Here is a 14246-nt window from a genome sequence, read left to right as displayed (position 1 = left end):
CTAACAAAATGTAATCCTGCTAAAGAGAAATAAAGTGTGCTATTGGACAAATATAGCCTCCTGCAGGAAAATAAATCCTAACATGACAGTTTAAGACTAAACATGGAACGTGGAAACAATTTATTATGCATTACTTGTTTCTGAATTTATGTGTGCATTTAACTATTTATTCATTTCTCTGACAATTTCATTAATTTATTTATTTCCTATGGTTTGGTTCTCCATGACATACAGCTAAATACGGGGCTTTTTAACAAAAATGCATTCATGCATGTCTGAATGTAAATTGTATGTGTATCACTGTGTATGTGGATGTTCATGTGGGTCCTCGTGTGCCTACATGCATAAAAGAACAGGCAATCAAGCCATGTCACAATAACCGATGGGAAGTTGTTGTCTTTAATATTTTATCTCTGGATGTATGAAAACCGAGCGGATGTCAAGCTGCTGAGTAGCAACAGCACTAAAATCTCTTTACACACATCTTGCTTCCAGTCACTGCCTCAATCCTGCTAACGTCAATCACAAAACCAGACAGAAGCCTCGACTTGACTGCCAAACCCATCTCGCCATGGTGATTAGTGACAATTCAGACAAAAACATCCTCAGCATGTAATTGGAGGGCAGCGAAAACTAAGTGACGCTGTCAAAGATAAAACTGGTGACCACTGCGACATGTGACATTAAATGTGAAATGAAATCATTAGTTACGCTTAAGCAGCTGTCTGCACAGACAGCAGTCGAAACTAAAAAGAAGAGCAAAAAAAAAAAGCAAATACACAAACACAGACATGTTTTTACCTCCTCTATCTCAAAAATATCTTCCAGCCAAGGAATAATTTACAGAGATGATTGCAAAGAATAAGACATGTGAGATTTAATGGAGATAATATTGTATTAATTATCATTATCAAATATTTATCATAAAAGACTCATCTGCTGACTGCTGCTCATCACTGAGGCACTACCATGACATCCACTTTTAACTTCCACACAGAAACTGATAAAACAAATGAAACTTAAATACAAAACAGTAGTGTCACAACCTCAAGCTCAAGGCTGGACAAAGGAGGAGAGACCACACATGAGTTGTCACTAAAACATAGATTTATTGTGCATAACTAAAAGATAAATAACTAAACACAACCAGAACCAAACAGGGTGGAAGCCAGGGGAGAGAGACTGATTGAATCTCCCTGACGACCCAACTCCACCCACCAGGTTCCTGCAGTGTGACGTCAAGGAGTTTGTCCAGAGAGGGCTGTCACAGTAGCTAATTAGACAAACAGATCATTGCACTCATTCCTTACGGAGGCCTCTAAATCAGTGGAAACTGTATAATACCACTTAGGTGTTCATTTTGATCCTTTGTCTACTAAGGAGCTGCCTGCAAGACTAAATGGGAAAATTAACAATTTAAAAACAAAAGCGCTTAGAAAGGTTATCAATTAAATATTCCACATGGCCACATGCTTGCAGGGGCTGAGAAGTGTCATCAGCATACTAATTAACATTGCACTGCCTGTTTAGGGGTCTTTGGTCAACATATATCCTCAATTAACCTTCACCACCTTAGTCAACCAGGCATTTTTGCCTCTGTGCTAATTCCGGCAGACATGAAGTCAAACTGGGCAGATTCTTCAAATGTCTCCTTGAACAGTGAAGTCCTATGTAGCCCATTCATTGCTGTGTTATAGTAATTAGGCCTGTCTGTCAAACTAGTGAGAATACCAATTGAATAAATAACATGAGGGAAGCAGGATTTTGATTTTAGCTGTAACATGAAAAAAATATCCTAAAAACTTTGATATGGAAGCATGGTGGCACCTGAATAGCATGTTCAGTGAAACTGTAATCAATTACCTAATTTACAAACATCCAGTGATGCATCTTGATTTGATCAAATAGCTATCTGAAATCAAAAAAAGGCCAAGGGGCAAATGTAAATGCAATCAAAAAGCCTTGTCAGCTGGTTCCAATCTGATCATTCAAAACACCTCAGCAAATTGTTTGACACACATAACAGGCATTTTTCACAGGTCACTTGTCATAGTAGGAAAAGCACAGGTGTTACTAATTACATTAACGTTGTCTCAGTTATATTCGAGCGTCCCAGTAACCCATGGCAGTGTGACAGTGAGTCAGCATGCACAATACTAGCATCCTGAAACCAGAGCCACTAAATAGAATTATCATTAGCGTTGATTTTATTATTTACAACACTGCTTCCCCTTGCCTGTTTCTCCTATTGTGACATGTCAAAATAATATGTCACAACATCATGACGTAACCACATATATACAAGATGTTAAACCTGCAGTGTGGAATTATTACATATAAATGAATGTCTGTTACATCCAAGCCCTTGCAAATGAATTCACACAATGCTGATTAAGCCTATCACCGCCAGATAAATCTCTCTGTATTTCACAGTGTACTGGAGATTTTAATTTTGTGTCGGGTTTGACATTCCCGTGCTGGCCGCATGAATGCATGAATGCAGACTTCCGCCGGCTGAGCCAGCTTACTTCCAGTTAGCTCTCTGCTAACTTGAAAGGGGATAAAATAATTTAATCTCGCAGCTCTTCTAGACTTTGCAAATGTTATCGGACCAATTGGATCAAATTCGGGTAGTGAAACAAGTCATTTCGCAGGGGTTGTGTGACACTCAAACTTTACAGTTGCAACAGTAACAACGGATTAGGCTACGGATAAGCCTATGATGTAAGCAAGTGTAAGCAGTGTTTTTGTAATTACTCTCACTGCCAGAAGGGGGAGACAAAAGTGCCGCATTCGAGCTTTAAAAAAATTAAAGTAAAGAAATTAAGTAAAACTGGAAAAAACACACAGGAATAAACTCTGCGTTAAAAAATAACTTGTATAATCAAGACAAGTTAAATCATTCAGAATAAAAACAAAGGAGAAGGAGTTCCCCATTCACGTCTCTGTCTGGCTGATGATTAGTTGACTGAAGTTGCTGCTGCTCTGTCCCACTGAACAAAGTCTGTCCAGAGAGCAACAGCCACAATAGCACTCATTCACTGAGAAATACTGGTGACTCCTTTCAAGGAGAGGAGTTAAGGTCTGCCCAAAAAGTTGCCAAGGGGGTCCTCACAGTTGCCAAATCCAGCAAGAGAGTCGCTAAATTGGCAACACTGGTAACGCTCACACTAGCTGAGTGGCATCAGCTGTTGCACTCACGCTTCACAATCACTGGCCCATTCTTCAGCTGACTGTCAAAATTCAATCATATAAATGTACCTAACAGCTCTCACTATTACTCTGCTGATTCACTCATGCTAATGCCGTTTGCTGCCACAGCTTCCTCCACTGTGCCAACCTCCTCCTTATGTACTATATTTTTGATACTGTTCATATAAAAAAAATAATATTCATGTATGATTATGTAGGATTGATTCTCCAACAAAATCCCCAGATTCTTTGAGAGCTCCCTCAAAGAAGCAAAGGCTTCTTTTCCACCAAATCTATAAATGGTCAATTACTTGACTACTTGACTTTGGGCAGATGGTAAAAAGGTGTAAATGCATACATCCCCTCAAGCTACATATAAAATCTTTACTGCTCCCAAGTGTACCTACATCAGTCTGTGGAAATAGCCGGGTCTTAGAGCTGATAATGGTGGTTGAAGAGACACTGAAATTAAATTGACATTAGCCAACTGTGTTACATAAGACCAAGAGACAGAAAGCTGTGACAGCAATTTCAACATCTGTTGTGTTGAGGATGTACAGTACTGTGAGTGTCATGATGTCATGCTCAAAGTCCATTTGTGCATTTTTATGTTTTTGTGTTTGTGTTAATTAAAGGACATTAGCCTTGTGTAGATGCATTTGCAATCATTATGGTTCTCCGCTCATTAGGTGTTTCCTTTAATTCATCACCTTTCTGTATGTGGCCAAATATAAACAAAAGTGTATTACGTCACATTTGGATATAATCCAGATATGAGACACTTGAAATGACAAGTGTAAATGAGGCTAATTAGACATTCTGTCTTGGCAAAGTCACTCACTTGGACACCAGAGAGAAGGCTTCAGCACACACGGCCGGACATGGCACCAGCTTGATCATCACGTGTTCGGCGACGGCCTGGAAATGCGCCCGCGTCACCTTCTCCAGCACTGACGCCAGGGTGGCCACATCGCCAGCCTTTGTGCTAGGGTCCCCGCCTGCTGTGTCCAAGATGTTTCCCCCGTGCACCACGAGCAGCAGCACATGGGTCTTACATTTCCTCTGCAAAAGGATTCAGGTAGAGTTGAAAAAGAGACACTTATAAGGAGAGACTCAAAGGGAGGAAAAGAATAGTGGCAGCATTTTGTGAAAGCAAATAATCAGGTACTTCAAGAGTGCGTGTTCTTGGCTGCTGCTGAATATACTGAGAGGCTGTTCATGATGATCCTACCTCTATGTCCTCCAGTCCTTCGATGCTGCTCTGAGGGGCACAGCGTGGACCTCCCAGCTGGTAGAGACCCCCTGTATAAGGGAAAAAAAAGAGGGCAGAATAAAAACAGAGAGAAAAGAGGAAAGAAAAGGGTCACTGCAGGAGCCACTTCACCTCGATGCACCAATAACAGAAGCATAAATGGATATTGATCGCTGAATATGGTCAATATTACTAATGCCTCTTCATCTCTCTTCATTTCTACTCCAAACTGGGTGATGGGTCTATGTACCCTTAGGCTCAAATGGCATAACCATAAGATTCAGAGGTCAATACTGACAGTAAACAGCAGGAGCGTGGTTGTTTCTCTGCTGCAGCATCCTCAGTAAAGCCATCACATGTAATTAGATTTTGGCTTCTCTGATGCAGAAAAAAACAATGGACTTCTTTATGGAAACAAAAGATGAAGGGATGGAAACTTTTTTCATCTCTGCCTCTCTATGCGCGGTGCAGCATATCATGGGAACCTGGCCAAACTCATTACTCTCTCCGGAAGCCTCTGCACGCTGTGTCATCTTATTCCTGAGCTCCTCCCTCTCTCTCGCCCTCTCCTGTCTCTCTTTCTATTTTCTCCCTCCAGGCTCAAGGCATAGCTCTGTGCTTTGCTCGCTCGTTGTTTATTTGGCCTCCTCGTCTGGGACCGACTGTCATGGGAGGCTCTCACAGACTCACGCACTGTCAGCTCCCTTCTACTCCAATCCAAGCCCACTGCCTGCCTGCCTGCCTGCTTGTCTAGTACAGCCCAGCACACACAAGGGACTCACTGCACTATTTTGGTCACAAAGTAACAGGAAATCAATGAAGGGAGGTTTTCTTTCTCTTTTTTCTGAAAGAGGGTGGTAGGGCAGAAAGTTCTTCTAAAAACGTTGTTAAGTATTTTGGTGTGGAAACATCGCTGGAGGGGGAAAACATTGTGGGATTTGACAGCAAGCAGAAAAACCTGTTTGATGACAAAGCGGTTGTACGTATTTGTGGAGTCATGATAGTGTTTTTGAAACCCAATTTTTTCTTTGGAAGCCACTGATGCTGATGACATGTTTATTTAAAGTCAAGAGTCATTGGAGTTTAAGTCAAACTCAAGTTTCAAGTGCTTATGTTTGTGTCAAATCAAGTCTAAAGTCATCAAATAAGTAACTCAACTGTTATTTGAGTTCACCCATCTGATATTTGATGAGCACTGGGATTCAGTATTTTAAAAATTTCTATATTTTCATGCCAAATTTATACAAATATGACAATAAATTAGGTTTCCAACACTATACTGTTGCGGTATTTATATAATATCTATATTTAAGCCATCAAATGATACTAAACATCTGTATAACATTATACTAAGTTGGCAGGAGGCACTGGGTTGAGACCAATCTTCGGTAAATTTGCTATTTGACTATTTTCACACTAACAAAAGCCATGACTTCTCAACTGAAACCCAGACAAAATAAAATTATTTTAGGTGGGTTAGAGCAGTGCCTTGAGGCAAAAAGATAGGTTTCACTACAAGTTTCACAGACTACAATTCCTGTGGCTTATTGAGTGAAATATGATTTCTCTGGTTGGGATGACTGGAATTGTTGAGGCTACATCAAATGTAGTTTGTAGTTTACTGGGTCACTAGGATTCCCCATAAAACATGTTTATGACTCAGGGCACCTCTATAGAGCAGTGAGGCTTTGGGGGTCACCCTTGATGAGCAAATAGTCACTTAAACAAAACAGCTGCAAAAACGGGGAGAGGAGTGTCTTTAATGAGTGTCTTTTATAATAAACCCCAGGTTTATATAAGCCATATTGTTTCATCTTGATTAATACTTAGTTATGTTGTCAAGAACTGGCAAAAAATAGGAGCATGACAAGCACTCTGCTGTTTGGTGAGAGAAAGAGCAAATGCAAGCTAGTTTCGGGCGGAGAGTGGGTGGAGGGGTCACATTACGCTACCCCGACCAAAGACTAGTTCTTTGGAAAACAAAGTAATATAAAGAGCCATCTCTCACTGGAACAGCCATGCTTTATATCTCTCTGTTTTCCTACTTGTGTGACCTTTCTGTGATCTTCACCCCTTAACTACAACATCCTCTCTGCACTCTGGAGAGACAGCTGAGACACAGATGCTGCTGATGCTTTAGGAGTGAACGGACCAGACCTCTATTTGTCCATTTTAATATAAAACCATTATTATTTCTTCAACAATAGCTTGTCTCTATTTTTTTGTTTGTTTGTTTTTTTAGTTTTTTTGTAGTATGGAGGTTCAACTGAAATGAGATTATTATTGTTATTCTGTTTTCCAGTCAACCCATTTAAATTAGGTGTTGAGTTATAATTATGCTGTTTGCTGTATGTTATATGGTGCAAACATATTCTTTGAATATGGACCCCAAGAAGAGTAGTACATTTATCGCTAAAGAAATTCTGTTAATCGAGTGCAATAAAAATTAGTAGATAAGACTATAATAGAGCATTCAAATACAGCCCAATAATAACAATAACCTTGCATCTCACACATACTGTAGCATGGTACTAGAAAATATACTGGCTGCCACTCTGCAACAAACAGCTGCGTTCAGCAGATTGCAGGAAAGACAGTGAACAGAAATAGCAGAGCTTCACTCACCTCATCATTTGTGAGAGCCGCACACATGCTGTGCTGCTTCTGAAATCAACAGTAAGTATGACATTTATCTGGTATTGGAGCAAACTAACAAAATCATCTTTCTGTTGGTGCGGCACAGTGGTATAAACCGGCTTCCTGCGGTTATGGAGCCAATTTTTTTTCTCCTGCAGCAGATTTGTGCTGCTGCAGGGGGATCCTAACAATCCATCTGCTTTTCTGTTTTCATTTCTTGTGCTTCCTCTTAGAGGTTGCCAGTCAATATGTGCTTTATGAAGCCTAGTGGTATTTAGCAACTCTTTCCCTGTGCTCGTTTTATCTCAACAAATGACCTAACCTGGAAAGCACCCTGTGGAAAGTTGACAGTGCCATAGTTCAGCAGCACCATGGCCATTTCCAGTGGCTTAAAGCCCAGTCAGGCACACTCTCACGGCAGGTACACACAGAGCATCTGTTATCATACTGCAATCTAAGATATTTCTCAACTCATCTAAAAGAGGGAGAGAAAGCGAAAACTGACCCCAGAGAGAGGGGATTGCGAAAATGAAAGGGCTCTACAGAGAGCGCTACTAGAGCTGAACAAGGAAGCATGAAATATTGATCTATTGATCCATGCTTGGATCTCTCTCGTGTGTCAATCTGTCTTTGTAACTATGATTTAGAGTCATTTTCCCATAAAACTCAATGAAAGATTTCCTAGTTTGCAGTTTTGTCTCTTTTTTTTTGTCTCCATCATTTTTGTTTTCTATTTGTCTCTGCCTGCCTCTTTTTCCTCTCAGGACTCCTCTACCTGTATCCCCATCACTCATTTATCACCTTCAATTAAGCAGATGGGCAAAAGACGAGAGAGGGAGGATGAGAGTGAAAGGCAAAAGACGGCATTGATCAACAGAAGATTGGCTTCCACACTACAGATTTATATCTTCCCAGGGAGGATGAAAATGGAAAAGTTTCCTGCCTGCTGGAGTGTGAATCAAGTCATTAGAGAGCTACAGTATCACAGTGAATTATCTGTGTTCCTGTGTAGGTGTGCACAAAAAACAGAAACACTGGCTTCTTCTGCAAATTATTTTAGCCTCTAAATCCAATCATAGCAGGTTTAGCTTAATTCAACAAGACATGCTACAGTGTCAAGCAACATAAGAGGAAATTTGCGATGCAGAACAGAGCCCCTGATTATATTTGTGGGAGATATCGCTATAAAGAAATCATTAATTTAATCATGCTGCAACAGGCTTGTAGAATTATCACAAGAAGTATCTTTATTTCAATAACCAGCCATAGCAATGAGGTGTAGCACCTCTTGCCCTCTCTGCCACTCACTCAACATTGTAAAATCAAAGATAGCTTGACCTATAGCCTTTTTAGGCTCAAATTTGCTAATAATTTTTTTTCACCACTTTGGAGCAGTTCAAGAAGCTAAAAAGATGACATTAACATGCACGTGTCTGTCCATCTGATGAATCTAAGTCCAATATTGACTCTACTATTGGCTCAGTTTTTCCACTGATTCCTGAGGGTATATCTTGGTATTTAGCTGCTAAAGGCTGCACTGTTCACAAGCATGTAGCTAACTCTATCTGCCTTCCATTTGGAGCTGGGCAGGTAGTGTACAATTGATTTATCAGAGCTTTTTCACTGAGAACAGCTGCCTGCTGCTGCTGGAGCAGCAAGAGTGAACTGCAACAAAGAGCTGAAACATGCTATGTAACTTTCATAGACCTGAGGGGAACTGCACAGTCAGGTAACAATTATGTGTGGATTTGTTTGTATGAGTTATCCTTTCACATTTCTCATAGCCATTCAATCCAATGTTAAGATAAAAATATTAGTGCAGCTTTAAAGTAACCTTACATGTTTTCATTTCATAAGCTGTTAGTGTTTTGATAAACTAGTTGTTGGAATGGCCAAAGTATGTTTCAGATATTATTAAGTGTTTATTTACTCCCAATCAACTGAAAGATTTCTTCCATAGGGTGCCGGCAGGGTGAATGACAAATCATGGGTATAGACGTTGTTACTGCCCACCAGATCTCTACTTTCAAGTTTATTTTATTTATATAGTACTTACAGTAAAAACAGGTTAAGCACAATTAAAAGCTAGGGAATAAAAGTGGATCTTAAGGTGCATCTTAAAAGCATCTACAGACTCAACCTGTTTTATGGCCTCTGGCAGACTATTTAAGAGCTGAGGAGCTGCTACAGAAAAAGCCCTGTTCCAGGACTTTTTTTTCCATGGTCTCAGGGGTGGTGCTGTAAGGGCTGAGAAGTTCTGAGATATATGTAGGGGTGAAACCATGGAGAGATTTATAGACAATTACAGACAATTCCTGCCGCCCGTGTATCACTTCCTGCTTCTGCCAGGTATTATGGTGCCAGTGTTTGGCTTTGCTGCTGCCAGGCTATCCTGGTGTATCCTTCTTGTTCTGTGTGTTGCTCTGTTCGTTCTCCTCTTTGTCAATGATGGACTTGCTGCGTGGGTGTATGATCGCCAGACTCCGCATTCATTGGAGTGTCTATGGTGGATCATGGTGCTTCCATCCCCCATACCCCTGTTTGTGCAAGTCACTGGCATTCCCCGTACTGCTTTGCAGCACCAAAGTTCTCACAGATATGGGAGGAGAAGAGGGAGAAGGGCTGGGGTCCAAATGACGCTAAGACAGATCTGAGGTGTCACTGGAAAACGGCGCTGTTTACTTCTAGAGAGCTTTGGCTTGGTGTATCCTATTACTCTGTGGAATGACTCCTCCTTATCCATGACTGGGAATGTGACAATCTCCTTTCTGCGACCTGTCTTCCCCAACTCTCCCAGGGAGATGATTGCTCCCCCCCTACTGAGTGGAATCATCCTGCGCGGTGGAGGGTCCCCATCATCTGCATCATCTACACACTCTGCCCCGGGGTGCACCCCGGGATTCCCGTGTTGACTGGCAGGTCTCTAAACCTCTCAGAATGGTGCTGCTGAATGCTCTCACCATAGCAAACAAGTTATTTGTGCTAAATTATCCCGTCTTGTCTAAGAAATTAGACTTTCTGTTCCTGACTGAAACCTGGCAGAGGAATATGGAACTTGGCCCTCTCATTGAGCTCTGCCCGAAGGATTTTAGTTTTATCAGCTCGCCCAGACTTTCTGGCCGTGATGGAGGACTTGCTGCGATGTTAAGGAGCCACTTCGTATGTCGCTTGGTGAGCACTGGGTAGTTCTCTTCTTTCAAACTTCAAATGATTAAAGTTGGATGTACTGATCCTTTTTACTGTGTTTTAATTTACTGTCCACCTCAAGCAAAAGGATCATTTTTTTACTGAATTCACTGATTTTTTACCCTCTATCCTTAAGCTATCCAGATTTATCATTGTCAGTGATTTTAACATTCATGTTGATGATGTTTCTGACAGTCTTGCCTCTAGCTTTATTAATATCACAGAGCCTTTTAATCTCACTCAACATGTATCTGGTCCTACACACAATAGAGGGCATACTCTGGACCTTGTTTTTACTCTTCTTCTTTATTTTCCAAGGATCTTTTTATTATTGATCACGACTTTATTTGATTTGATTTGTCATTTAATCTAGATTCCTTACCTTGCCACTGTATCATTAGTTCTTGAATCCTTAACCACCTTTCTACTGCAAAGTTTTCTGCCACTTTCCATTTTAACTCTGATATGCACAGTGGTGTTGGTGCAATCTTTTAATGAACACTGCCTTTCAGCATTGGATATAGCGGCCCCTATTAAAACTAGATCGGCTCCTTTGATCAAGTCCTCTCCTCGGATAAATGAAAACACTTGCTCTCTACATGTCCACTATCTTTATTTAAAAGAATTTTTAATGTCTTTCAATAATGTGGTAAAGGATGCCAGAGATACCAACTTCTCTAATCTTACATCTAACAATTGGCATAATCCTAAAGTTTTATTCGACACTATTAGTAATACTGTTACTCCTGCATCACCTTCTGTTCCTTTTATTTCAACTAAGAAAGGTAACACATTTCTTTCTTTCCTTGTGGGCAAGATTAATGACTTCAGGTTGAACATTTTCTCCTCACCTTCCCCCGCTAATTTGTGCTCCTCTCGGCCTACAATCCTGGAGAGGTTTTCTCCAATAACACTCCAAGTTCTTACTAATTTGGTTAACTGTATGAAAACCTTCTCTTGCCCGCTTGACATCTTACCAACATCTCCGTTTAAAAATGTCATTGGCTCTATTGATCCAGCTGTGCTCTCAATAATCAACAACTCTCTGTTATCTGTGTCCCTGCTCAATTCAAACATGCTGTTATTCAACTATTTCAAAAAAATCAAATCTTGATCCATCTCTACCCCTAAATTACAGGCCCATCTCCAAGTTGCCTTTTGTAGCCAAAATTTTAGAAAAAGTGGTTGCTATAATGTCTTTTATAAGCTTCAGTATGGCTTCTGCCGCTTGCACTCAACAGCAACAGCCCCTCTCAGGGTCTCGAATGATATCTTAATGCATGGTGATGCAGGAGAATATTCTGTGTTGGTTCTGTTGGATCTCAGTGTGACTTTTGATACTGTGGACCACTGTATCTTGGTTGATAGACTTGACCAGTGGATGGGTATCTCTGGGTCAGCCCCACAGTGGTTATCCTCCTACCTCTCTGATAAGAGTTTCTGTTGGCAGCTTTGCTTCCTCATCTGAAACTCTGTATTGTGGTGTGCCCCAAGTTCAGTCCGTGGTCTTATTCTGTTTGCCTTGTATATGCTTCCCCTTGGACTGATAATAAGGCACTTTAAAGGTATCTCCTATCACTGCTATGCAGATGATATTCAAATATATGTCTTTATATGTATATAAACCTCAAAACATAGCTAATTTGTCTGTTTTAAATGACTGCCTGAGCACTATAAAAAACTGGATTATGAGTTAACTAGTCTTTAATGTCTTGGAGAAAGTTTTGTGATCAAGTGACATTGGCTTGATTTTGGGAATTGAGGGGGAGGTAGATCTGAGTATCATCTGCATAGCAGTGAAAAGAGATGATATGAGTTTAGATGATTTTTCCCAATGGGCATGGAGCATGGAAAGACAGAAAAGAAGTGGACCTAAAACTGAACCCTGTGGAACCCCACATTAAATATTTGCAGGTGTAGAGGATGAGCTGCCAGCATAAACAGTGTATCATCTGTTTGAAATGTAAGACTGGAACCAATCAAGGGCAGATCCAGAACTGACAATCCAGCGTGTCAAGCAATCCAGGAGAATCGTGTGGTTGACAGTGTCAAAAGCTGCACTGAGATCTCAAAGAATTTGTCATTGGTCATTCTTAGAAGAGCTATCTCTATGCTGTGGTATTCATGGACAGCTGACTGGAATTTCTCGAAAATGTTGTTTAAAGATCTGATGAAAACAACCTTAGATAAGAAAGAAAGCTTAGAAATTGGCCTAAAATTACTATGGCATGTTTAAAATAAGATGGGACAGTGTCTGTGGCTAGAGAACTGTTAAAAATTGTCAGTATGCTAGGACCAACAGCTGCAAATGACTGTTTTAGAGTTGTTAGAAGTTATTTTTATCTTTTTATGAGATGCTTGAGAGTTTTTTATTCTTTAGCCAATGATGCATTTCACAGCAAGCCTCTTCAGGTTCACTCATCAGGTTTGATGACTGACTGATGAATGGTCAAGATTCCAGGCGAGGTAGCTGGATTTGAAACATGTTGTTAACTCTGAAGAAAAAGAGATCTGGTATGATATCTGCAACAGATTGTAATCATTTTGGCCGAGATAATTGTACCACGAAATGTCTGTATCTACACATGCCAAACAAAGTTATCCACTAAATTTACTGTGTTTATGGAAAGAAATATAATTAGAGGTTAGGGTGCTCATTTGGAGGAATGCTGTCTCCTGACTGGTTGAACAACCCCCTCTGACCTCTGGCTCAGTACAGGCATGCTAACACGCTCAGCCATCTGTTCACTGCTGTTGGCATCAGGGTCTATCGTGTTGCCCTACTGTGAAAAGACCCCAGGAGACGCCACCAGCTCTACAGCATGACAAACCTGCTGACCACACACACACACATACTAACACACACCATAAGGCAATGCAGCACATTAACCGGCTCAAAGACATATACATTCAGACGCACGAATACACAGTCTGTCCCTAACAATCCCAGCTGCTCCCTGTCTATATGCTGCTGCTGTTGTACTGCAACAAACACTCCCACACATACAAAAACACACACACACAGCAGCAGAGAGGTAGCATAGGCTTATTCAGTATGTGTAACTAGGGATAGGACAGTGGAAAAAATAAGAATACAAAGTGGGCAATGTGTGTGTTTGAAGAAGCAGACCACCAGATGCTTCATCAATAAAATAAACATTGTTGCAAAAAAGTACAAGAAACTCCCTTCTTTACAGAAGAGTAAAGCTGATAATGTCAAAAATTGTGGAATTATACTCAAGAACCAATCCTTGCATGGTGCCTGATCAATATTTATGTTTGAAATGACTCTGCCACAGAGCAGCAAAACTAAGTCGTGTTTTGAAATTTTATTCACAAATGGAACTTTGTATTTTTTGTAATCATACAAGCTATTTTGTTAAAAATAAAATTAGAAAATAAAAATAAAATTACATAATGGTTCAGTCATTTTGATACAAAACACTCAATAAATAATTTTTGAATGTTTTGTATCAAAATGCCTCTCTTTTCTCTTCCTGTAAATTGGTAAAATACTGTTGATGACTCATCTTCAACTTGAGGGCATATACATACATTTATTAAATCAAATGTGATTTGGGGGAGATTAGCCAACCTTGCCTATCATATTAATCCACTCTTGACCAATACTTTGTGGGTCGTAGCAGCTGGTAGAGTGATATCATGAGTTTTGGATAAAAAAAAACAAAAGTAAAGATTTTTTCATTTTGAAAGAATGTGGCTGAGGTCTAATTTATGAATTTCCCCTTCGTCCTCCGCCTTCTGATATAACTACTCACAATGCTGGTCAGGAAGGTTGTGTGGGTGGAGGCCAACAGTCCTCTACAGCTCTGTATCTCACTACAGCTCTGAATCACTCCGTATTCGCAAAGACACAAACACACTTTGAACGATCCAATCATCCAATTAAATCAGTAGATGTAAGTAGAAAAAGTCAGTGTTGGATAGGTATCAGTATAGGCAGATACTAAATGTTTTG

General features: G+C 40.3%; 1 protein-coding gene across 4 annotated transcripts in view; it reads right to left on the bottom strand.

Annotated features, from left to right (window-relative positions):
* The window catches only part of pitpnm3 (PITPNM family member 3), a 100449-nt gene that overhangs the window by 39682 nt on the left and 46521 nt on the right, over nucleotides 1-14246 (bottom strand). For all 4 annotated transcript variants that reach the window (XM_044354625.1, XM_044354623.1, XM_044354626.1 and 1 more), the window contains exons 4-5: nucleotides 4424-4494; nucleotides 4034-4254 (exon numbers count right to left, since the gene is read on the bottom strand). In XM_044354625.1, coding sequence (XP_044210560.1) covers nucleotides 4034-4254; nucleotides 4424-4494 — 292 coding nt within the window. The remainder of the gene's footprint in view (nucleotides 1-4033; nucleotides 4255-4423; nucleotides 4495-14246) is intronic.

The sequence above is a fragment of the Thunnus albacares genome, chromosome 6 (assembly GCF_914725855.1).
Source record: "Thunnus albacares chromosome 6, fThuAlb1.1, whole genome shotgun sequence".
Lineage (NCBI taxonomy): Eukaryota > Metazoa > Chordata > Actinopteri > Scombriformes > Scombridae > Thunnus > Thunnus albacares.
This window is presented reverse-complemented; position numbering and strand designations above follow the sequence as displayed.